Source organism: Boleophthalmus pectinirostris, unplaced genomic scaffold (genome assembly GCF_026225935.1).
Source record: "Boleophthalmus pectinirostris isolate CB_2022bp ecotype Guang Dong unplaced genomic scaffold, ASM2622593v1 HiC_scaffold_13, whole genome shotgun sequence".
Lineage (NCBI taxonomy): Eukaryota > Metazoa > Chordata > Actinopteri > Gobiiformes > Gobiidae > Boleophthalmus > Boleophthalmus pectinirostris.
The window spans coordinates 21,350,859-21,375,758 of NW_026571036.1; the positions used below are offsets into that span (position 1 = coordinate 21,350,859).

General features: G+C 38.5%; 1 protein-coding gene across 2 annotated transcripts in view; it reads right to left on the reverse strand.

Annotated features, from left to right (window-relative positions):
- The window catches only part of vta1 (vesicle (multivesicular body) trafficking 1), a 63,953-nt gene extending 41,617 nt beyond the window's left edge, over positions 1–22,336 (reverse strand). Inside the window, exons 1-3 of one of the 2 annotated variants that reach the window (XM_055149429.1) lie at positions 22,134–22,336; positions 7,786–7,880; positions 1,571–1,698 (exon numbers count right to left, since the gene is read on the reverse strand). In XM_055149429.1, coding sequence (XP_055005404.1) covers positions 1,571–1,698; positions 7,786–7,880; positions 22,134–22,224 — 314 coding nt within the window. In that variant the 5' untranslated portion in view covers positions 22,225–22,336. The remainder of the gene's footprint in view (positions 1–1,570; positions 1,699–7,785; positions 7,881–22,133) is intronic. The other variant, XM_055149428.1, reaches the window with a different exon arrangement.
- Between the last annotated feature and the right edge of the window lie 2,564 nt (positions 22,337–24,900).

Here is a 24,900-nt window from a genome sequence, read left to right on the forward strand (position 1 = left end):
GAGTTGCATTATATTATAGGGCAAAAAACATGGTTTATTATTTGTGGTACTGTTTTTCTGCATTTATTTATCAAGAATTAGAGGATGAAACAATGCCACAAGAGTATGTCTCTCACAAATACGGTTCACTTTGAAGCCTAAATGGCGTGATCAAAATTCTGACCAAATTAAAGTGCAGGTATTCAGGTATAATGAGGGAGTAGAGAATACTTTTTTCAGGGATAAAAAGCAGGCACATGCAAACACTATAGATAGAGCTATAGACTTTTGTGAGATTATGTTGAGACCCACTGCTCAGGGTTTTCAACACTTTTCACTGTATCTTGATTAATCCTCATTCAGGGGATGATATGCCAATCTGAACTCAAAAGACAAAAAACCCTGAAAGTTGCTTATTTGTAGCTTGTTTACTGGAGTCTTAAAAAGAGATAGGCAAGGTAACTAACTACATCATACTTCTTTGTACTGCCTTCTATCAAGTGCCCATTAGACACTTCAGAGAATGTGAAAGGATGTGAAGTGTCATTTGTGAGTCACTGTAAACCTTCACAAAAATGGACAGGAACTACAGTCAACATTTGTCACATGAGTTGCACATTGTCGCTAAGAAAAAAAGGACTCAGATGACACCGACAGGCCATTTGTATGCTTATATTACTCATCTCACAATAGAAATTGACAATTTATTCTAACATAACTCAATACTAAAACCAGCATGGAGAGAAACTAGATACTCATTTGACCAGGTACTTATTCTGAAAATAAAACTATCTGAATCTTGCCTATAATAGTCTCTTTGAGTTCTGAAGAGGCAACAATTATTTTGTGTCATCTGAAGTAAAAATTGTAAGTGCCAATTTGAGGAGCATGAAATTTAGAACATACTTAATTTTTTCATCTAGTTACCATATTTTCCGGGATATTAGGCGCTCTGGATTATAAGACGCACTGTCATTAAATGGTCTATTTTCGAACTGTTTTCACAAATAAACTGCACCGGACTTTAAACGAAACACAACAGTTAAATGGCTCAATTGGACTTTGATGCGTTCACGGTGACTCTCGGTTTTGTTCAATTGTGGCACATAGGGAGGATGCTGTGTGGGACCACTGGATTGTCGGTGTGTTCGCAGTGACTCAGTTGTTCAATTGCGGCTCAGAGTGGCACATTGCACTTGTTTTTTTGGTTCGTTCCTCCGTTCCGTTCCTCGTTCACGTGGAGTGATGAGTGTGGCTGCTGGTGTATTTCGCTGCGTGGGCGCTGTCTGGTCCGTGCGTGTTTTCGTGCGCAGCGGGTGGTGCAGTTTGGTGGTTTACTGAATTTGTGCTGGGACACCCGAGTGGATTCATGTATAGGGTGCTCTGGCTTGGGGTGCACGGCCGTTTCTTGATGGGGTTAGAGGCTTAAGAGCGTGCCTAATAGTTCAGAAAATACGGTACCTGAATATCTAAATCTTTCAAATTGTTGCATGAATTATGCAAAATCTGAAACATATATGAATTTCCAATAACATAACTGGGTTTATCTTATTTGTACAAATCCTGAATTCATAATATCTCAGTTCCTTACTTGTGAAAGCGCCCAGCTCGGTCTTCATTGTCCGCATAGAGAAACATTTTTAAGGCGTAGTTTTCGATGTGAGCATTCCCCACCACCTCCTGTGTTATGGAGTCTTCATTTTTCAACTCCTTTTTCATCTGCAAAAAAAAAAAAAAAAAAAAATTATAATAATAAAAACATATATTTCTGAATGATGGCAATACATATAAATTCAAAACCGTCCATGCCATCTTCGTTGCTGAAACTGTAATGTAAGCCAATTTAACTTTTGGAGCTTTTATTTTACATAGGTCATTACCATTTAAACAGTACTGCAGCAGGAAATGGTAGGAAATGAGAAATAAATATTCTGTCAGGGTTGACAGGCACAAACAAAAACTCAAAAATACAAGTTCTTAAAAACATGACAAGTACAACGTGTGCTAAAATAAATATAATCGATGCCCAAAATGTCAAACTGTTACTATGTGAAGTATGCTGCCTTAAAAAATGTGTGTGTGCCTGATTTTTATCTATGAAGTAAGATCAAAATATTGTTTAGCCCCAGACATTACAGATATATTATAAAAGAAGCTCTTAGAGACAATGATGTAGTGCTGTGTGCAGCACTACATCATTACTATATACTATACTATATATTGTGATGGTAAAACTTCTCTCTGATCTCTGAAAGTTGTGAAAAGCATTTATAAATGATCGTGTTGAATAATTAAGATGCTAGAAAAGCATTCAGAAATTGTGGAATAATGTTGGAGAGCTATTATCTGTTTAAAATAATATTGTAAGAAACTGAACTAGTTTAAGACTGTAAAAAATCAGGTACAGTTCCTTTCAGTCAAGTCAGAACACACGGTGACCTACCATGGATCAATTAAAACAGGCACCACTGGGCTTGCCTATAAGATGAGGTAACAAAATCTGGCTTCAGTATTATGAATAAGTTAAAAAAAAAAACATTTTCTTGATTAAGTTCGAGTTGATAAAGTTAAAGAAAAGTATGAGCAATTCATGAGGTTAAAAGTTAGCATTATGGCAGATGGGTGTATGATTTAGCTGGCTGTGTTCTCGGCCTGAAAAGTCTGACACTCTCTCTCTTACAGTGGGCGAAAAGGCATTAAAAAGCCAGCTGACATTTAGTTTTTTCTAGATTAGAAAAACTTTCGCTTGGGGTCAGAAGATAATAATTCAACACTTTTTCTTCACCTGTGTGGCGCCCATTGCATAAAATGTCATTGTACGTTCTTAACTTAACCTCGGGCGCTGGATCTTTCCGTGACTCTGGCCAGAGCCCGTGTAGGGTTTCTGCTAAATGCTCTAAAGAAACAGTCAGATCAGGTGGACACTGAATGGACACACTGTTTGCCAATTTTAAATAAGCATGTCGGGAAGAGGATGAACAAGCCTAGTGGGAATAGAGGAATTTTTGCACTGAATTAGTATGGATGAAATACATGTAAAGGTCAGTGATAAAATATGAACAAAACTGTGTTTTGTCAATGCTGCTGCAATAAAAATAATAAAAAGAAAAGAAACCTGTGAAGAAACCTTTTGACCCAACTGGGGTTGGGTCAAAATGTTTTATTTATTTATTATTTATTAATCTTTGCATAGTGTCCTGCCATATAACTGATTGTTGGTTGGTTCTTCTGAAATGTTACTTCTGTTGTTATTATGTTTGTTCCTTCTGCATCAACTTTTATGAGCTTTTAACCATCTTATAATGATGTTCCTTCATCATTAGCTGACTTGGAGTTGCAGTTTGATTCATACATGTTTTAGTACTCCTGTAATGTACTGCATTTGAAAAAAAAATCTTACTTTGGCTAACTTTGGATTCAAAAAGGTAACACTTAAAAAAGCACAATGTGTCTCCTTTAATGAACCTTTAATAATAAAGCATTTGTCTTATATAGCACTTAGACACTTGAAGATCACTTAACAAATCTGTGCATAATTCACTTACTACTAAGATAATATTGTAACCACAGCTGCGCTGGGGCAGACTGACAAAGCGAAGCTGCGATTTGCAGCAGCAGCCCCTCCAACCACCACCAACACTCACCCACACACCACGTTCATACAAGGAAATGTGGATGAAGTGTTTTGCCAAAGGACACAACAAAAGGGTTTTGTTTTTTGCCACTGGTGTCCCACTGTGAAAACTGATAGGTGAGAGACCGCTGGGACTAAGTACCAACTGGGCCCGGCTCTGCTTAGCTTCTGAGATCTGATGAGGTCAAGCTTTGACAAGGAGGTCAGGCCACCTGTTCTATGATCAGAGTCATTATCCTGGCCTGGACCATATTCCACTGGATAATTTTCTTGATGGGAGTCTAAAAGACAGTAGATGTCCATATGTATTTAGTGTGAATTGGGGTGACGAACACGGAGAGACATTAAGCCCCATAAGAACCAGCAGTAGGTCTCCAGTAACAGTGTGCTTAGCTTTAAGTTGCCATTTGGTCTAATCTTAACCTTAAGCACTTACCTTTTAACTCTATACCTGACAGTTCATCTCACACATACCTTAGCCAATGGATACAATTAGCCATCACGGAAATACCATCTATAGGTGAATCTGATATGGAGTAAATTAGTCTGTTGCTTCTCACTTTACATACTTTGGGTCCTGAACTTCGAAACAGAATATCCTAGAAAACAGTTTTTTCTTAAGTTGGAACTGAAAAGACAAATTGGGATCATTGTACTATTTTCTGAAAAATAAATAAATAAATAAAAATAAATAAATAAAAAATCAATGTGAATTGAAAAGACACATTGTAAACTGTGTGACTCACAAAAACTCACAATACAACTGCACCTGATTGTTTGCAAAATACTGACAGGATAAAAAAGGAACTTGGGAGAAGAAACAGCCGATGTGAAATAGATCATTGTTAGAAACCCACCTGCAATTGAAAGAAGCAGGTGGAAGACATTTTCTAAGACCAATCTTTTCACAGAATGTTTCAAAGAAGAAAACAGGACTAAGTGTTGGGTAGATTGCAATTTCTATCCCAGAGTTTCCTCTACAGCCTTACAAGGAACACTCTGAGCTGAATGAGTGAAAGAAATCAACTGATTATGAAAAAGAATGGTTTTAAATCCATGGGGCTTTTAGCATAGTTTTCTAGCAACATGCAGCTTTACCAACTTAAGATAAGACTTGTTTTGGTCACTGAGGAAGATAATATATTGCAATCATAACAAAATTTCAATTTGAGTTAAACAATTATCAAAGACGGCAATAATTAGAATAAATAGAATGCTATCTGGTAAATGGTCACATTTTTCTATAGCGCTTTTACACCTTCAAGGCACTCAAAGCACTTAACATCAAGGAACCACTCATCCAGTAATACACACACACACACCAAACTGAGTAGATTATGTTGAGAGCAGGATTTGAACCACCAAACTTCAGATCAGTGAACACTCTACTCAACTGAGCTACTGTACCCCAAAGAACAAAAGAGATCTTTACAAATATGTCCTGAAATGTGTTGGATTCTTGAATGTCCACCCTGTGTACCAATGCCACTCATGTTTTTAGCAATCCTTTGTTGTTTCTTTCCTGGTCTGTCCCATATGAAAGTGATTAAAAGCATGTGATTTTCCATAGCGTCCCCGTAAAGGTCGTATCCAGAGAGATCCGCAATGACGGTGAAGTTATAATGAGTCCAACATGGAGCGGACACACCGACTTTGGCCAATGGGGAACGGGGCCTGAGCAGGTCCTGTGAGAGCGGACTGCTGGGAGGCATTAACAAGTGGAACAATCTTCTGAAACACAAGATCCGTTCTTGACACAACACAAAGTTTCACTGACTGGGTTTTTCTAACTTCTTCACTCATGTGCGGAGAGCCTGATTGGATTCAAGTGATGCGCCGATGCAACATTAATGGACAGGGTAGAAATCAGGAGCTTTTTCCACGGCAGCAAGAAGACAAAGTTTAGGGTGCATTATGTAACTTTCAGGGCGAGAGTCCACCACCTTCTTGTCGCCATGGAGATGGCTTTGCCTGGAATGTTTCTCAAAATGCCATGAACTTATCCATCTTGCATTTATTCAATTGCAGGTGTGTGTAGTGTTGCCTCTTCAAAGACCTGACCTGTAATTTGGTCTTGTGGTGCCACTTGCTTTTCACCATGGAGATAAGGTATGAACTCGGAGGTCCAGTTAAAGCCATACTGTGGCACATTACATCTTGCATCTCAAGCAAGCGGCACAGGATTATTTCATACTGCGCCCATGGTAAAGTCCTGCTGCATAAGAAATGATACAATTTTGTATGTATTTGCAGATATGGGATTTTTATATTCACATTTCTTTGGAGGCATACTCAGATTCACACCTTAAGTTCATGTTCAAACAGTAAAGAAAAGGGTCTTCCATGAAGCCATCACCTACCCTTTAAGGAGCCATTAACTGTCTCTGTACAGAAAAGGCACGGCGCCTGGTTCAAAGCAGCGGATGTGTGTCCTGTAGAGAGACACATCCTGAGTGGACTTTAATGAACGTCCCGGGAGTCTCAGTAAAACAAGCCCAGAGGGACAGGCCTTGCGTCGTGTCCTCTGAGTCCACAGCCAGAGCCACTAATTGGCTCTGAGTGACAAATGAAGTCTGCCTCCATGGACATGGAACAACCTCCCAGTGGGAGGGGCCACAGGGGCCAGTGGACACCAGGAGGTCATGTCCGAGAATCTATACGACTCTTAGCACTTCAAATTACATCACAAGACAGTGCCGGACAGGAAATTGTGGAAAAGTGATGCTGGAAAAGAATCAAAGCTGACAACTTTAGGTTCAAAGTTTTGTCCCGGCATGCTTTAAATATGTATTTATTTGATATTTGAGATATGGAGATCAGTTGAGAGCATCTTCTTATTGACAACAATGACCTGACACGACCCTCTTCCCATCTCAAAGCATTAACACCTTTGCCTGAATGCATTAACACATTTGTCTCACTCTAGTCTAAAATGTGCAAGCACTAAAAGTATGAGCCAGGTGTTATTCTCACAAGATGAAAGAGAAACTTTCATTTACACTATGACGCTGTTTACAGTCACAACAGACCTACTCTTTGTTTAAAATAAAGTACAATTTCTCACCTGAAGCACAGTAAAACAAACAGTTAAAACCACTTTGAACCATGTAATATACAGTAGTAGAAACGTTTCTCTGGCCTCTGGTTGTGGTCTTGTTTAAACTCATGGAGAGATGTCCATGGCTGCTCTGACCCCTTCAGTTGAGGTCAGGATTCCAAGAGGAAACCTCAGAGCAAAGAAAAACCTCCTGTAGACTCAGGACCAGACCCCAACTGTGATCCAGGTAAATGTCAAGTCCCTCACAGCCTGGTCACTGCAGAGCACAGGCTAATGTTAGAGCTCCACTGTGTGTCGAGGAAGAAAAGAACCATTCAGGTGCATGCAGGCTACAGGCAGCAGCACTGCCAAGATACCAAGAGCTATGTTTTTTTAAAATGATTATTCTCATATTTTCAAATCAACATTGGTCACCTCTAGACAAACTCAAGAATACTAGAGAGCTCAAATCTGCAAAGATTTGAAAGGGAAATAGGCACCTTTTTAATTAACATATAAAGTAAGTGGTTGGGGTGTTGATTTTTTTGTTTTATTTTAGTTTTTAGAGCACCAAAAAAGAAAGATTCTAGTGACAAAAAAAAGACATCAACCAGCTAAAATTCTAGTGTGAGTTAGAGATCAGTGTCCTGTTTATTGAAATCTAGTATTTTGAAACAATGAGAATGACCTGTAAATTTTCAGAAAACTCTACTTTTACAGCTGATGGGGATAGGTTATGCCTGACCTCTCAAAAAATGTTATATAAGAAAATGACAAAAATACTTTCAACATTTATTTTGCTGTGCAATTTGAAGAGTGCCTAATACAAGTGAAAGCTGATTGCAAAGAACCTCCCTGCGCAAAGTTGACGAAAGGATAATCAATTGAAAATTTGGCATGCAATCAAATATCTGCTCCTGTTTTTGATTTACAAGCAATATTTTCGCCCATAAAAGCTTAATGTTTTTAAAGTATTTTGTCTTTCCTGGTTGCATGAACTGCAAAACATGTCAACATCAAAGTAGCATCTTGAATTACTACTCCTCAAGTGCTTTCTGGCATCGAGGGTACTGGAGCACCAGCCTCTAAAACACAGAGGCGGTGAATGTGACAGAGGGACAGAACTGTGACTCACTGTCTCCAGCTGGTCCATGAGCTTCACCAGAAACTGTCTGCACTCCGGAGTCTTACTGTCCAGCTTCATCCCTGTCTGCATGGCGTACAGACGACCTGCAACACAACACAAAGTCACTCAGCAAACAGCACAAGGACCCATAAATATATAAATATAAAAAGAAGTGGACCTAGTGAGTATGATGTGAATTGACAATTTCAATTAGGGTTGTCCAAACTTCACCAAGGCAACATGTTCAAAACCACAGAGCAGTGGATCACTCAGATGGGTGCTTTTAACATAATTTGGACATAGACACCATAATATAATAACATTGCTTTTAGGTATCACTTGCAACGTTATAGTGGCAGAAATACTTCAGTGTGCTGTAAAAATGTACTGCCTATGATCAATTGGGTTCAAGGAGGCTTGAATTGGTCTGAGGGTAGCATTTGCCCCTGGTATATAGTTTGGACCCCCTAGTTGCTCAGGTTGCACAACTTTTAATCTGCTTTATATGAACTTTCAAATGCTGCCAGGCAAGAAAATACTTTCAGCATATCTTTGATAACCTTAAATCTCACTATTACCTTAAAAACAATTGAGCATTTTTAAAACACGTAGCAGAACACTGAAAAATGTTTTTAATGCAAAGTAAATGTCAAAATATTCACCATATTTTGCCATTTACAGCAAGACGCAGCAGGCCTAGAGGAGAATGAGCCAATGTGCACCAAAGTGAAAGCAGGGCACAGAGGCAGAAAGTTGGACTCAGAGTTGACTTCAGAATCTTTCCAGTGCAGGACTGTTTACTGGGTAAATTTAATTATGCCCCCAAGGTTCAGCTGTACCTGTGTTATGCAATATTAGAGGGAAAATATGTGTGCTCAAGTGGTACAGCAGATCAGGAGGCGGTGTACGGTAGGACAGATTGCTGTCAGGTTACTGTTTTTTTCCTCAATGCTCCAGACTGTGGCTGGTTCGGAGAGCAAAGTCTTCAGAGCCAGGCACAGATCTGGTCTGGTTCATCAGCTCACTGTAGCCATATTGCACAGACTTAGGCCTATCACATAGTGCTACACTATTTTAAAATCAACTCAATAAATAAACATGTAATTTTTAGCTTGTTCAGAGATATCCAACTTGATGTTGATCCAGAATAGTCAATTTTTCAAGACAGTGGCAACAGTTTTCCTATGTTATGTTTATTTAATTATAAAAATCATAAATTCATGAAGAAATGTTTGCTTCAATCTCAGCATTATCCATCCCCAATACCCAAAAGGAAGTGACTTGACATTTTTTGTTACTATTATAATCAATCTTAATAAAATACAGTTATGCAAAACTGTGTCGTGAACCAAGCTGAAGATGATTAAATTAGAACTTCCATTGTCATGTAGAAGATTAGTCATTTCAAAATGGCAGTGAGTTTGTGTGTTTCCAGCTCATGTTTAGGGACTGAGTCACCTCCATTCTCAACAATGTCTCTTTTTTTCTCCCAACACAGATTTGAACCAAGTCACTGCCAAGTCCACAAAGTTGAACCGCTCAATCTTTCCACAAATTTCTCTCATTACAGCGGTGGAGGCAGATATTGAGAAATGATCAGCTACTGAAGCAACAGACCACAACACAGTGAACATTTTACTCAGCCAGGGCTAAAAATAAACCCAAGGAGAAGGAAAAAGAGCGCTAGGGTACAGACCTAGTATAGAGATATGATTGAAGGGGTTATTGTCCCCATAAGGGAAGTTGTTAACTACATTTCAATCAGTGCTGCTGCCTATCTGGAGCAGTTGGTGATGACAGTAGCATCCAAGGTCCATCTCCAGAGTTTAAGCTGTGATCGTTTAAGAACACCAAGATGGAGTGTACTAATCATTAAGGATATAAGAATAACTGAAATATTGTGATATCTTATTGTCTAGAGTCTCACAATATATCAAATTACAAGTCCCATTAAAAGTTGATTAAATTAATCATTATGATGGAGCAATAGGGAACTAGATAGACCATGATCCTTTCTCTCCGAGCCGACTTGACAAGACAAAATAACTGTTGTAAGCACTTTTAATCTTTGGATTCTTTGGTTTATGACAGTAGCAAATGACTGTAAAGGCATTTTAAAAAGGGATATATAGCATATTCACAATTTTGTTAGCCTCCACAAAATATTGCAATAAATTTTAGACTGTGAGATGCATATTTTTTGGATATCATTACATCCCTACAAATCATATACAGTAAATGTTTGCTCTTATTATAATATATTGTGTGAGCTACTGTGTCCAAATTACATCCCTTGCGGATCAATAAAGTTTGTCTAAGTTGTCTAAGTCTATGTTTCTGTCTGATGGAGATGGGGAAAATGGAGTAAGTCCACTGTAGCATCGGGAGAATGTGCAAACTCAACACAGCATTGAACTGTTGCTGCTTTGAGATCAGAGTGCAGTATGGTGCAACTTCACAGTTGGCCACCAGGAGATGTTTACTGACCCCAATCTTTTATGCACTACAATTACAATTAGACTTAAAACAATGAAGGCTGGTTACAATTGGGTCAAATTCCAAACAGCCATAGACAAAGTTTAACTTCACAATCACAATTTAAGCCTTATGACATCTTGGTAATAACTTGTGGAATTTCATTTGGGCCAGTGATCTTACAGTGATGTAGTATTTTAGTCCAGTGAGTGTGAGTGACAAAGCCCTCCATTGTGTCACTGGACCACTAAACTCACTTGTGCAGTAGCAGTGCCTGAACAGTGGCCTTTGACAGAGCGGAGGATGTAGCGTCACAGCTATGAACACAAAAGTTCACCAGCGATAAGGGTTTCCTCTGCTCCTGATTTATTTTGTTCTCCGCAGCAACAAAAAGTCAAGAATGAGGCTCATTATCACAGAAGGCACTTGTTCACAATGGTGCACTCCATTTAATACAGATCTCTAACCGCCACAATGGGATATAAAGACAAGCTCAGGCGTATAGAAGATACATTCACAGCACTAACTTAAAACACAATTCAAATATTGCAATGTATACTAAAGTGACTTTGGGATTTCAAAACAGATTATAAGACCAAATCCACTGCAATATCATCATCATAGAAAGTTTAGGTACACTTTATTGTCATTTTATGGAAATTTGTCCTCTGCATTTGACCAATCCTTCAGTGTGGCCTGGGCAACCTGTCAGGAGCAGTGAGTGTCTGAGGACCCATATCCAGACCTCCAGCTATGCTTTGTCAGGACTAAACCTTAGCTGGAATATTTTACCTATTGTAGAGAAATAAAAGGATACCATATTAGGCATTTATTTGAGCACAAAGAGACTTGAATTGCTTTGTCAACTACACAAAAATATTTCTTTAAGAACGCGCCCCTCGCAGGTTGAAAGAGAGTCCCCTCCCGCCCCGAGCGTGTGGATGGATGGCAAGTTGAACTCACACTGTGATTTGTGGCTTGTAATGAGGCCTCATCACTCACTTTGAAAACCTTTGGACGACAGCGTTTGGCTTCAGTTCAGACGCCATTTTAATCTGATTGGATCATTACAGAAGTGCTACGACAACTGTTCTGTGTGTTTACTCAAAGACCTTCCAACAATGAGATACTTTCACCTGCATCAACCTTTGAGAATAAACTGTGGGCTTTTTATCATTAAGATACTTTGGTTTGGTCAAAAGAAAAACATTACCATCTACAGCAAATGTACAGTTCCATCCGCTAGACTTGATGCAATTGAATCTAAATGTCAATACAGTGTTTTTCATTTTGTAAATAGACATATAGCATTAAGATGGATTAAAGTTGGCTGCTGATGCTTTACACAAGCCTCCAAACATTTAATGGGATTGTCTCATTTCCTTCTATGGTTAAATCTTTAGTTATGAGGCCAGTCAATCTGTCAGACACTTTTGACTTTTTCATGACCTCACCTTTTTCATTTGTAAACATCTTTTCTAGATTAGAGCTAATACTCAGCACCAAAATATTGATCTTTCTTCACGGGTGAACATAAATCATGTTGTAATTTTTTTGGTTTAACTTGCTTTCCCCTTCAGTGGTCCCAGTATGATGATCGTAGTATTATCATATTATTATTTATTATTTATACAAGTATTTTTAACTCATGAGAACCCAATCCTCACGAGATATTCCTGCTTTAAGGTTAGAATTTGCCCAACAGATGATGGACCAGTGACAGAGGAGCATTGAGGTTTGTGCCGATGACAAAGGCAAAGTGCTCAAGGGAACCAAAACAAACATGGTGACGTACCTCAGCCTATTTTGGCTTTTCTCTCAACTGGATGTTACAAAAGTTTGATTTTTCAGCTTGTTCAGGTGTTGTTACGGTTCCACCAATCAGAATCAAATATTAGTTGTGACATTCGGCTTTTCTCCAATTGCTTTCAGCGAGACCTATTCCAGCTTGATTCAAAATCAGAGTGCTACAATCTGGCATGAGTCAGATTGCCTTCCACTTCTTGATAACATCAGAACTATTCATTCTTCAGAATACTACAGATCAGTCTGTTCCATAACTCAGACAACTACAGTTAGAATATTTGAAGCACACTTTAGTAAATAAGCTTAGTAAATAGGATGAATTATTCACTTCCGTAAAACTAACAACATTTGTAACTGCAACATTTGCAGTACTTGACTCTAGGGCTGGGTCAGTGAGCGGCATTTTACTGATACTAAACTTTTCACAGTCACATCTGGTCCCTGCAGTGCCTCAAGCTGTTCATAGCAGATTCAACATGGACACCACCATCTGCTGGAACAGTTACAAATACCGCACAATGCAAACTCACTAAACTAATGGTGAAGCCAGTACTGTCTCGGTGAAGATAGATACTATATGAAACGGTACCAAAACAAACACAACATCAGATTCCAAGGATGAAGTTTGCCCTCATCATGAACCACTGCATCAGAATTCAAATGTTAGTTTAAACTTCCGATGGCTCTATCCCACTTGTCTGTCTGATATGCAAATGAATACATGATGTAACATAAAGGAGGAATACAAGACATAAGGTTTAAGTCATAATGTCAAACATTCATTTTCCTAACAGACTTTGTTTAGTTTTACTCAACTATAACTGCACATAATTTAATCTACATAAAAATGCCATTTTTTAAAGTCCTCCCTCCAAGATAATAAAATGTGTAAATCACTTACGTGTTTACTGACATTATTATCACAAATATTATGTATTATTTTCACCACTTAATCTGTTCACATCCTCCCTTTCACATCCGCCTTTTCACTTAGCCTTGTTCCAGTCTCACTGAGAACACAAGAACACTCAGACAGTCCGGGACCGAGAGGTAGGAGGGAGGGGGGAGAGGGTTCGGGCCTTGGACTCTACACATGTTGGTGCTGACCTCCAGTGGTCTGCTCTGTCTCCATCAATGAACCACAAAGCACTGTAGCCACACAGCCTCTCTCACCTCACCACTACTCACTGCTCAACCTGCTACACACATGCTAGGTAATGAATATGAAACTGCCTTCAAATTACTTTCAAAAATGTAGTCCCGTGCACCACAAACACAAAGAATTCAAAGAATGAAATGGTGAATCCTGCAGCAGTACCTTATGAGAACAAACCAAATTACAGTAAACCTAAATTAAGCAAAACTTTTTCTCCTTATTATTTATGATTTTTTGAAACAGAAGTTTTACGATTATATTCTAGGAAGCAAACATACATTGCTTTCAACTAGCCACTGAAATTTTGAACTTCTCCAATCTCCTCCTACTTAAGTCTGAATGGTCTGAGATGCTCTGTCCATCACATGAGAGAGACAAGAGGTGAGATGAAACTCTAATCTGCTGTAGTCCCCATGCTCTCATCCAAAGCACAAATTCTATTTCCTAATGTTTTCATAAAAAAATTATAAATCCAAAAACAATTCCCCAAACATGAGGTTAAGGAATTCAGAATTAGTATTCAGAAGACACACTTAAAAATAACATTTGTTCTTTTTTGTGTATCATATTAAACAATGGCAAAAAGCAACAGCACACAAGCAAGAAATCTACACACCAACCTCCAGGTGAGTGAAAAATAGAGATAGTCCGAATTTTTTTTTTTTCTTTTGAGCCAATACTGTATCTGGTATTTGTCGATACCAATATCACAATGTTTTGCCCATAGCATGGCCCATAAACTTATATTCAGAAAATATCAAAACTTTTGGTTAAACAATTTCAGAGCGATGTCAATAGTAGAAGCCCCTCCAATATTATCAATCAATACCAATCAATGGGGCCAATATACAGTATCACCCATCCAGGCCATTCCTATAATAACAAAACAAATGTTCTCCCAGAGCATGTTTACTGTGTGCCTAAAACACTAGACCTCTCTCAAAGTTTATCCACTGTGACAAGAAGAGCCAAGCTGTGATAAACAGAATCCTAGTGCAATGTCACAGAAACTTAGACCCTGTGGCAAAGTGACCTCTGACAACTAAACAACACAAATATACAGCATTTAAAGACTACAAGACAAGAATAAATACCAGTCATAAATCACTGTTCTAAAAGTGGGATATGAAGAAAAAAAAAATCAGATGGTAAGGTTTGTTTGAAGACAAAAACAGAGTATACATAGACTGACCACCACATATTAACTATAAAAGTAGCAAAGACAAAAAAATTTTATTAATTAAATTTGTTTAAAAAATTAAGTTAAAATTAAACAAGAAAGTGTGTAGAATTGAGTGTATAATTGAATTATTGGTTATAAAGGCAAAGGAGAATTTCAGTTTGTCAATTGGACAAAAGTCAGGTCAGGCCCAGAGGTGTGAAAGCACCCATCAGGGGCCTGAATGATTATGCGGATATGAGTCCCCACTTAATGCAGTTCAACACACCTAGCTGACAAATAGAAACTGTAAACAAAAGGTGTGTTAGTTTCAGAGTAGTTTCAGTGTAGTTAGCTCCTCCCTTCAGGCAGATATAAGGCAGCGTCCACCACATCTGACCAGAAGTGAAGAAGCAGCTTGAATGAGCTGCAAAGCATATTTGATCAAAAAACTTTTGTCCAGCTGACAAACTGAATTTCTCCTTTGCCATGAATTCTACCTGGATGACTGAGGGATTTTACATACAAAAGTATAAAGGTGAATACTGCCTTGGAGATTCATAGACTGTATTTATAAATGGACATAGGGGCTGCTTACATTCAACAATTCTTACTCCTCTTCTGTAACTGCAGCAGTGAATGTTTATTTTGCAATTTGATCCGTAAATAAATTCCTATTCCAAACTTGGCTCCAAATTCACTGCTGTAACTGCTAGTCTCGTAAGCTTAATTTGACTAGAGCCGGGCGTCACACTCCCTTACTCCACTTCTTCTCTTTACAGTCCATGTGGAGATTACAAAAACATATGTAGATTTTTATTTGTTTGTCAGTATTGTCCACATAACTTAAACAGATTTTTTTTTTTTTTTTACCACGAATCAAACATATCTGGAAGTATTATATGAACCATCTCATCAGCTGCTTCTTCACAAACCTCACACACAACTCATCTCTTTGTTGCATCCTTCCCCAAACAGAGCCATCCTTTCCTGCCTGCACTGTAATCCACCTCCCAGCATGCCGAGCGCCTGAGCCTCATCCTTCTGCGGCAATCAGGGATCAGCAATGAGCCGGAGACTGGAGACATCCACACTGTGAGGATGAACGCAGCTTTAAAGAGTAAACACAGATACAGCCAGCTAAACTTGTGCTAACATAAACAGAACTGTCATAATAGGACGCAGACACTGTACAAACTAGGGAAAAGACAGAGGCTTTGGCATAGTTCTACACATTTTCTATTTTGTCATATTTTAAAACTCAAAACACAAACAAAAAACACTCAGCATTAGAAAAAATGCTCCACTTTGCTCCATTATCAACAGGTCTGACTCTTAAAAGGTACTATATTACACAAAACTGACTTTTTTGAGCTTTTGAGCAATTTAGAGTGTAGTTGCCTCATCAAAAAACATCCAAAGTTGTGTTTTCTTTCATTCACACATGTTTGAATAACCCTTTATTTTTAGCTTATATCTCCAGAGGACAAAATTCAGTTTGTCGACTGGACAAAAGTTTGTTTGGCTGAAGATGTTTCATCCAAGCTGCTTCTTCAGTTCTGGTCAGAATGCTGGTGGACACTTCCTTATATCTGCAGGGAGGAGCTAACTAACTGAAAATAACACACCTACTTGTTTACAGTTTCTGTTAGTTAGTCTGGCCTATTGACCTGTACAGGGTGTGGGGTCTAATTAGCATAACAATTCATGGCCATAATGGAGCTTCCACACCTCTGGACCTGACCTGGCTACACCTATTGTTCTCTTGTTTGTTTTGATATAGGTTTGAGGATGGATTTGTAAATAGGAGATAGATGGTGTCTGAGGCCTCCATTTCTGTTTAGAGAAGAATTCTCTTTCTAAAAAAATGGCTTCTTTCACTCCCCTCTCAAATCCATTTTTCTCTCTAGCTAAAATCTGTACCTCGCTGTCCTCAAATGAGTGGCCCGGCCCGTGGCTTTTAAGTGGAGATGTACGGCAGACTGAGGTCCACTGCTGCTCTCTCGTCTGTGTTGGTACATCCTCTTGTGAAGTAGCTGTTTAGTTTCTCCAATGTAGCGTTCACTGCAGTCTTCACTGCACTGAATGGAGTAGACCGCATTGCTTTGTTTGTGGCTCGGTGTTTGGGTGGACCACTCTGTCTTAGAGTGTTCGTAGGTTTGAAATAGACCGGGATCTTATGTTATCTGAAAATCCTCTGTAGTTTTTCAGAAACACCAGCCATGTACAGAATAGTTACCCCCTTTCTCCTGGGTTCTGATTCCCTGTTGTCCTGTTTTTTAGTTCTCTTGGACAACAGAGAATCAGAATACTTTGAATACTTCCTTCCAAACCACGTGAATCCTCATAAAACTCCTGTTCCTGTGCCCTTTTGCTTGAGGAGGTTTGTAACTCACTTAATAAAAAAAAAAAGCACTCACGGAGATCCAGTAGTCGCCTTTATCAATTTATTTTTAAAGAACAAAAAACGTTATATTCTCCGTGGTTGACTTTCAAGAGAATTTTAGTGGTCACAAAATAGGTGCTGGCACTGCTTCCCCCGCCCTGCTGCTACACGTGGCTAGATAAACCTGATTGCGGGAGGAAGGGAGAGGAGATCAAGATGACCTCAAATACAAAATTTTAATAATAAAGAAAAGTGCATTTTAATAATACATACATTCATCAAATTAATAATTTCTTAAATAAATATAGATGGCTTCAATAACAGCTGTTGCGCACCGGTCCTCACATTCGCTTTTCGCCGGCACCATATCTCTGCCACAACCGCCCAGTCACCACCTTGCCTGACAATTTTCTGCTGGAAACACTGATCAATGATTCTAGCGAAGGTGTATGGAGTTTAAAAACACAGTGGAGCACTTTCTGTATTACCACATGACATCTCTTGTGTTTTCCGCTTGAGAAAAAAAAAACCTCCTATGCAGGTTTGTGTACCAAAACACAACTCCAGGTATGTGTGATTAAAGACACTCCAATCATGTCCATTCATCACAAAGAATCAGGAGGGCAGCGCTGATCAGGACATGGCACCAAACGCTGTCCAGACATTATCCAATTATACTGTGTTCAGTTCAAAGAGATAAGGGGGTGGAGATAGTGGGCCTTCATGGCAGCAGGAACGGTTTCGGAAAAATGTCTAACGATTTTTCTGACAAGCAGTGTGATATGGATCCAAGGGCATTAACTTTTGAAGGAAGACTGAAACATGAATTGCAAACCTAACACAGGAACTGCATGAATTTTAAAATGCGTGATTTGCTAATTGCGGCCATTCAAATTGTGATTTCAAGCTGATCGTTTTAAAAGGGGGTATTTTAATTCTTTGGAGTATTAACTGCTAACACATAACAAACTTAGATCATCGTGTTACATTTTATTGTATTAAAATTGCTATATTCAGTAAAAACAACGTTTAACTTTTGTTTCACTTTTGTTTTTGACGCTCGAAGTCTCCCTTTGCTAAGTCACTCCCCTCCATCATAACACAATCAGCGTGCATCTCGCTAATGAAACTGCTGCACATCACATCACGACACTGACAAAGATAAAGTTGCTGTGTAAAGTTTTGTATGATGTTTTTGTGTATTTATGGAGAATTGTCACATGGATGACATAATACTCAGACATGCAAGGATAAAATCGTCTTCAGACATGTTTTTGACCTGCACTCACTCGTCGCCACACACAAAACACACGCAAAAACCGCAGATTTTTCAGTCTTAAGCGATTTTTAAATGTGCAACAAAACGTACACCATAGACATGAGAAAATCTTATGAGATTTTAAATCTCTGATCGCAAAGACTGCAGCGGGATATAGCTGCGTCCCACAGGGTATAAAGTTGTGAGTGCACTCACGTCAGCTGTTTCATGTCTACAGTAAAACCACTCACTTTGAGACTCTTAAGTGTTCAAAAGATCAGAGGACTGTACTTCTAGTTTAGATTCAAGTAAAATGTGGTGCAATACTTCAGATACATGATCTTTAAAGCATAAAAGATTGGCAATAAATTACACAGGAAGTAGAGTCACTATCGCTAATCTTAATGCAGCTTCATCTCAATCCGAGTGCTGTGTGGATGTAAACAGACAGAAATGAGGAGCTACTCTCACATTTTTACTTTCAAAGAACGCCTCAAACTGGATTAACAGTGCGGCTTTGTGGACTGAGGGTCATTATTTGCGGAGGACAATTTCTATGAATAATGTGGATGAGAAGCTGCACTTTAAATTTACCATGTTACGAGAGGTGAGTAATAAAGTCTTCTCATTATTTTTGCTATAACCCAAGTTTGTAGTTTGCATCTCTGTGTCTGTCACTTCGTCTGCCCCTGACAGTCTGTTTTATTAGCTGTTGCCGTAGCGTTGCTGGTGTTTGGTGGTTATGATCTGACAGAGCAGCTCAAAGTCACACTTACACCAAACATGAGGAGCGCAGCAGATTCAAAATCACACATGAAGGCAAAAAGTCGGGTCATGCCTCCCTGGGGAGAAGCAAATCATAGCCAAAATCAGGCAAATTCTCCTGTAGTGTGTAGCGGCCTGTATGTCACAGTTGTCCAACTTGTCTATTTTTTTGCTTTCTGCTTACATCTAATGCAGTTTGTATAAAATGCACTCACTGTAAGTCTTCATACAGAGATGTATGAGTAATATGTTTATGCTGCCATGGTCTAATGGCCAAAACACTATTCAAAGCAGCGTATGTGCAAACAGAGCACCTGAGTAAAAGAACAGGCCAATAATGCACTGTGCGGAGGAGACAAAGATGAATGCACTGAGAAGAGGCTCTCACAGGGTCTAAGATCTCACCATAAGAAACATGGTCTTTTAGCACGTCCTCAACATGTCTGAAAACATCTGCACCTCTCAGAACTGAATATAATGGCACTAATGCAATGGTAGTTCAGTCTAGTGTTGTCATGACACTAACATTTCAAACTCTATTTTAATTAGAGCTGGGCATTGTCAAGAACCTCACAATATTTAATATGTACCCTGATACAGAGGCCATGCTACGGAAAAGTGACGCACGCATGTCGCTAAATTGATTCATAATTGATTCCTTTATTTCAGAACACAACTGAATAGTTCATTTTGCAGATCAGCAGCATTCACCTTAATGACCCACCAGCCAGTGTACAAGTCCAGAGTTAATAATGATGGCAACAATGACATAGTGTCATAGTGTGGGGCGGCCCCATCACTGAAAACATGTAAAGTAGGCTCCACTCTGGGACCAGAACTCCCCTGAAAAACAATATCAACTAAATAAAGGTTATAACATGGTGATGGCTGGTGAAGGCTTCTAACCACATAATATTTGTGAATTAATTGAATAATTGATAAATATCTGAAATTTTGATCTAATAATGCCACTGTCTTTGTTATAAAAGGTCTTTTCATCAGTGTTTTAGAGTCTTTATAGTCCAGATAACGATTATGATGATAAATAGATGACAACAGATGATTATCTTTTATAGCTGACAAGTCATAATTAATCATTGCAAGCCTAACAATGAATTAACATAGTTTAAATGATTGTGATAAACTACATCCCTGTATTGATACACATATTGCCAAGAAGTCCATCAAGATAGATTGCCTTATCAATTGAAGACCAGCCCTAATTTAAAAACAATGATAATAAAAACTCTTTTTTTTTTTTTGACTAGAATAGAAAGTAATTTTCCACACAGCACAAGTACTTTCTCACTGCTACCATGCAGTTCAGATAAATATCAATCAATTCTAAATCCTAAACAACAATCCTAAAACTATTCAGGAAATTATGCCATGTTTAGGTGGTTTTTTTTGTTTTGGTTTTTTTTTTCAGTATGAATATTTGTTCAGATGAGTAATGAGTATCTGGTTTTGATAATAGTTTTAGTATAGACTAGACTAGCATCCGCTTTTTGATACTTTTGACAACCCCAGTTCAATCCCTGCTTTTACCATTGATTATTTATGCATATGTGAGCTTTTTTTGGAGTTAAATTGCATTATATTTATTCACCGTGATTAGATACTTAAATAGGCCTTACTCTTAGAACTGTAGTGGGTTGAATAAGCAACTAGTATGTAGCATGACTCATACTATTGTGTTTCATTCTGCTATTTATATATAGCAGTTCATGTTTTTAACAATACTGAACATTTAGAAAAGGTTTACTGGGAGTATCCTACTTTGATATTTTTCATGTGGCAGTGGTGTGTAGTCAGTATTGTCAATGTTTATATTTTCCTCAGCTATATGTATAAAAAACCTCAACATTTTTTATCATGACAGGCTTACCACAGCTGTCCAGCGTGTGACTGACAGAAAACCAAGGCAACAGACCTTAGTTGCGATCATCAGAAACATATGTAGGCACAGTAGAGGGGTGTCTTGCTCAAGGGTGCAGCAATATGCATAGACCTGAGGCTTTAATTTATGGTAGTTAGACCTGTCATAATAACTAACTTTGAAGCATGATATATTGCTACAGAGATACTGTGATAAAGGATAATATTGAAACTACTTTATGCCATGGATGCAATAACAACAAAGCAGGATAATCCCAATAAACACATTTTTAAATAGACAGCATTATTAAAAAGCATGAGTTGCAACAGATAAATAGCAAAATGAACCATTAATTAGCCACAGAAGTCAATTATTTAACATTGTATAGCTCAAATGTTGTCATTTTACAACAAAAACCTCCCAGATTCCTTCACTTTTACAAAGAAATTGTACACACACCATAAATATTGAGCCCCAAAATATATTGTTGCAGCTTTCGTATACTGAACGATAAATCAGTATAGTAATTATCGTGGCACCACCTGATCCAATGTCTGTTGTCATTGGACTAATGAGTGTCACTCCTCTTGCGTATGTGTATGAAAGAGACAGATAAAGTTTAATGGCAATGCAACATGACACAGCAAAATTAATCAACCATTACAATTAGTACTAAATATTAAATGTGAATCAAAATATAAAGCAATGCCAGTTTTTAAACCTATGGCAAGCTCTGGAAAAAATCTGTTGACAGTCAAGTAATATCTTTGTTAGATTAATTCGTATATCTTCAACAGATTTGATTTGTCCCGCTCTGCTGCCCTTAGCCTCCTTGTGTATTTAGTGCACTCTGATCAGGGTGGTGTCCATTCTTTACAGCTGAGACATACATGCCACTTAAACCTATGACTCGCTCAATACATTCAAGACAGACCAGAAATACCATACAGTGTTTTGTCCAGTCCCCTAAATCATTAACAACTTCTAGTATAAGCAAAGGAAACTCAAAATTCAAAGTTATTCACGTCTTGCTTCGTACATTTTATATGAATGAACAACACAATGAAATAGCTACACAGTATTATAAAAGTTAATGATTGGATTATTATTTGAGAGAATGTCCATGCACCTGGCAGTCTCTAAGTAACCCTAATATTGAAACAAAAGACAGGTAGTTCTCGTAGTTATAGAGTATTGGCAGACAGTATTGTTTAGTTTCAGGGCGCATACTCACGTGAAGATGACGTTATTTATAAGTTTTGAGCAGCAGCAGCTAAGGCAAGACACGTGTAAACCACGCTAATTGCAGCTCGTCTGTTTCATTTACACCAACGATATGACAAAAATCATCATCATGTGAAAACTATATTACGATTGACAAAGATTAAACGAACTGACAGCTGAACAAAGCGCAGTTTCTTCAATGCATTTCTATATACTGCTATCGTTAGCTAGCGTCAGAACCACACTCACAGTAATAAGACACGACCGGGTCCCGTTTCTCGTGCTCCTGGGCGGTCCGGAGGTGGTGCTGCACGGCTTTCAGAGGGGCCGGTAAAGCCATGGCGTTTGAGAAGTCCCAAAAGATCAGAAATTCATAAAGAAAGTCCGGACAGACTGCTTGTTGTTGTTAGCATGTAGTGCTGCTTGTACTTCCGCGTCAGTGACCAATAGGAGTCGCCGCCTTCACGGGACGGTGATGTCACCATGTGATCAGGTGCCGCTCCTTTGGTGCATGGGAATTTCCTCTTGTCTTGTGGTCAAATTGATCTAAATGTTTTCCAAAATGACGAGGTGAGTCTCACACAAGTTACACCCATAAAACTCGAGATTGCCATCACTTTGTACACACATGACGCGTGAGAGGTTTATTCAAATAAATAATTCCAAAAGTAGTCTTTTTATGTCTTCTCGCGGCACGTTTCATCTTGTGGGAATTGTGTTTGTGTCCTGTCCTGTCCCCATTATTTAAGCTGACAGTTAAGTTGGCTTCCCAGAAGGTATTTGTCTGACAAACATGCTTTTCGTTTTTGTTGATGTATTAACAACAAAGCCATTACTGATAATGTAATTTTTTTTTTTTTTTTTGCCTTCCTCCCTTTGTTTATTAGATAGCCCAGAGACAAATAATGACCAAATCTCCAAACTCCATGTTTTCTCCTTCTTCCCTTTATTAAAAAAAAATAAATAAAAAAGAGAGAATAAATAAATGTTGGGTGATTTATGAGGTGTGTCAGGAAAGTGGGCCCTTGTTTACTGCAATGATGTGAGGCTTCAGTGACTTCCAAACTAGTGACAAATGGGGTCCAGCTCTAGTCAGACAGGTTCATAGTGTTTATCATTTCAAAACACAAACAATATGGGTTCAAGTCCCTTGGTGGGTGTGCATGTTTACTCTGTATCAGTGTGGGCTTGGCCCTCCTTTGTTCCTTCCTTCCACTGTAAAGCTGGAAAAAGTATTGATTGTTTTAAGAAATATGAAAAATCTAAAATGATTTAAACTGATCTTATGGTGACAGTGTGAATCACCCCAATTACACACAACACAAAATCTGTAACCTTTCACTTACCTCCATCCCACTGTGATGTGATCTGTAGCCCAGTGAAAAGGGAATATTGTGTGTGTGTTTGTGTGCATGTGTGTGTGTCAGACCAGAAAAGACACAAAGACATTTTTTCCACATAATTCTTGATTTATAGTCAATATTAATCCACACCTTCATCAATAAGGTGTATTTCCCACATTTTTTATTTTTCCTTTGAAAATTATTTGATTAATCCAAACATTTGGATTATTTAATTATTGTTCATGACTCTTATCTGACAGAACAGTTCACAAAGACACTGCTGGTAAAATGTGTGTCTTGTGAAAACACAAACAACAGAGAAGTGTGTCTCTGCTGCTGGTGAATAAGAAAACTTTATTTTAATAGTACACATTACACATTGTATAAAGTATGTTTAGTACTACAAATAGATATACATAAATCCATGTCAGTAATGACCACATTCTAAATGTATTTACAAAGTGGTTGTTATGCTACATATGCAATCACTTCTCACAAAATAATTCAAGTCTTACACAGTTAAACTCCTGAATTCAAATCTGCTCTTTATCAGGACATTGGACAAGAAATAATGCAGTCTGGTACAGCTGAGTGCAAAGTGAAGGTAAGGATACTAAGGCAGACAGCTCCATGAATGAAACTCAGTACACAGGCATAAACTGGCCTTGGCAGCCCTGTAGGTATACGGGTGAGAAAGTCATTAATGATACAATCGTCATAACACATTGCACTTTTCATGGCATTTGCCATGTTTCAAGTCCATAAAGTATCTACAAATCATAGTACTAGCACCAGAACTTAAATATCTTAACCAGATCTGAGGAGTTAAAACAGCCAGAAGAGTCCCTCTGCTGTGGGTCCAATCAGTCCAGTCCTGCACTTTACCTGAGATCAACAGACTAACTCAAGATGGATGGATGTCTGATTCAAGAGAATACATCAGAGGTAATCAAAAATGCATAATACAGTAATACAGCTGGTCAGATCACAAACAAGAGAGAGTTAAAGAGATGTAAGGACACGGTTTCCAGTTCGTCAGTCAATATGTATGTATTTATTGAGTATCTTCATTGAATATTGATCTTGTTTGTTGAACTGGCTTGAATACTTGACTGGCAATAATCTGAAACAAAGCAAACCCTAAAGTGTGCCGACGTTAACTAGTGTGACGTCAGCCATTTTGGCTCACAATAAGAGTGTAGAATCAGCGCATTGTCTGTGTAGAGCTGCTATTTCAGCTAGTGCACCATGATAATACTCATGTGCAGAGCAGCTGTCATACAAGGAAATATTGAGCAGTCAAATCATGACCGAAATGTAAGACATTTGGACTGTTTGAGTGGTATGACATTCAACCACCCACGTTCTTCTGACCAACAAACACAGCAACAGTGTCTGTCTGACACTGTCACCTGTCGCATACATGATCACACACTGTGTAGTACCGTACAGGAAGATTCATGTCTGTTCTGAAACAAAACTGTACCTGTCCTCTCACCTGTTCCTCCGACTCATTATAAACAGGTTACACTTCCTCCGACAGTCAGTACTACCCACCGATACATGCAGTACTAGTACATATACGAAATACTGCACCAGCTGGAACATTCAGGGCGCACCTCTGTCACAAAGGACCACCCCTTAGGCTCCCACATACACACCATTTAAAATGG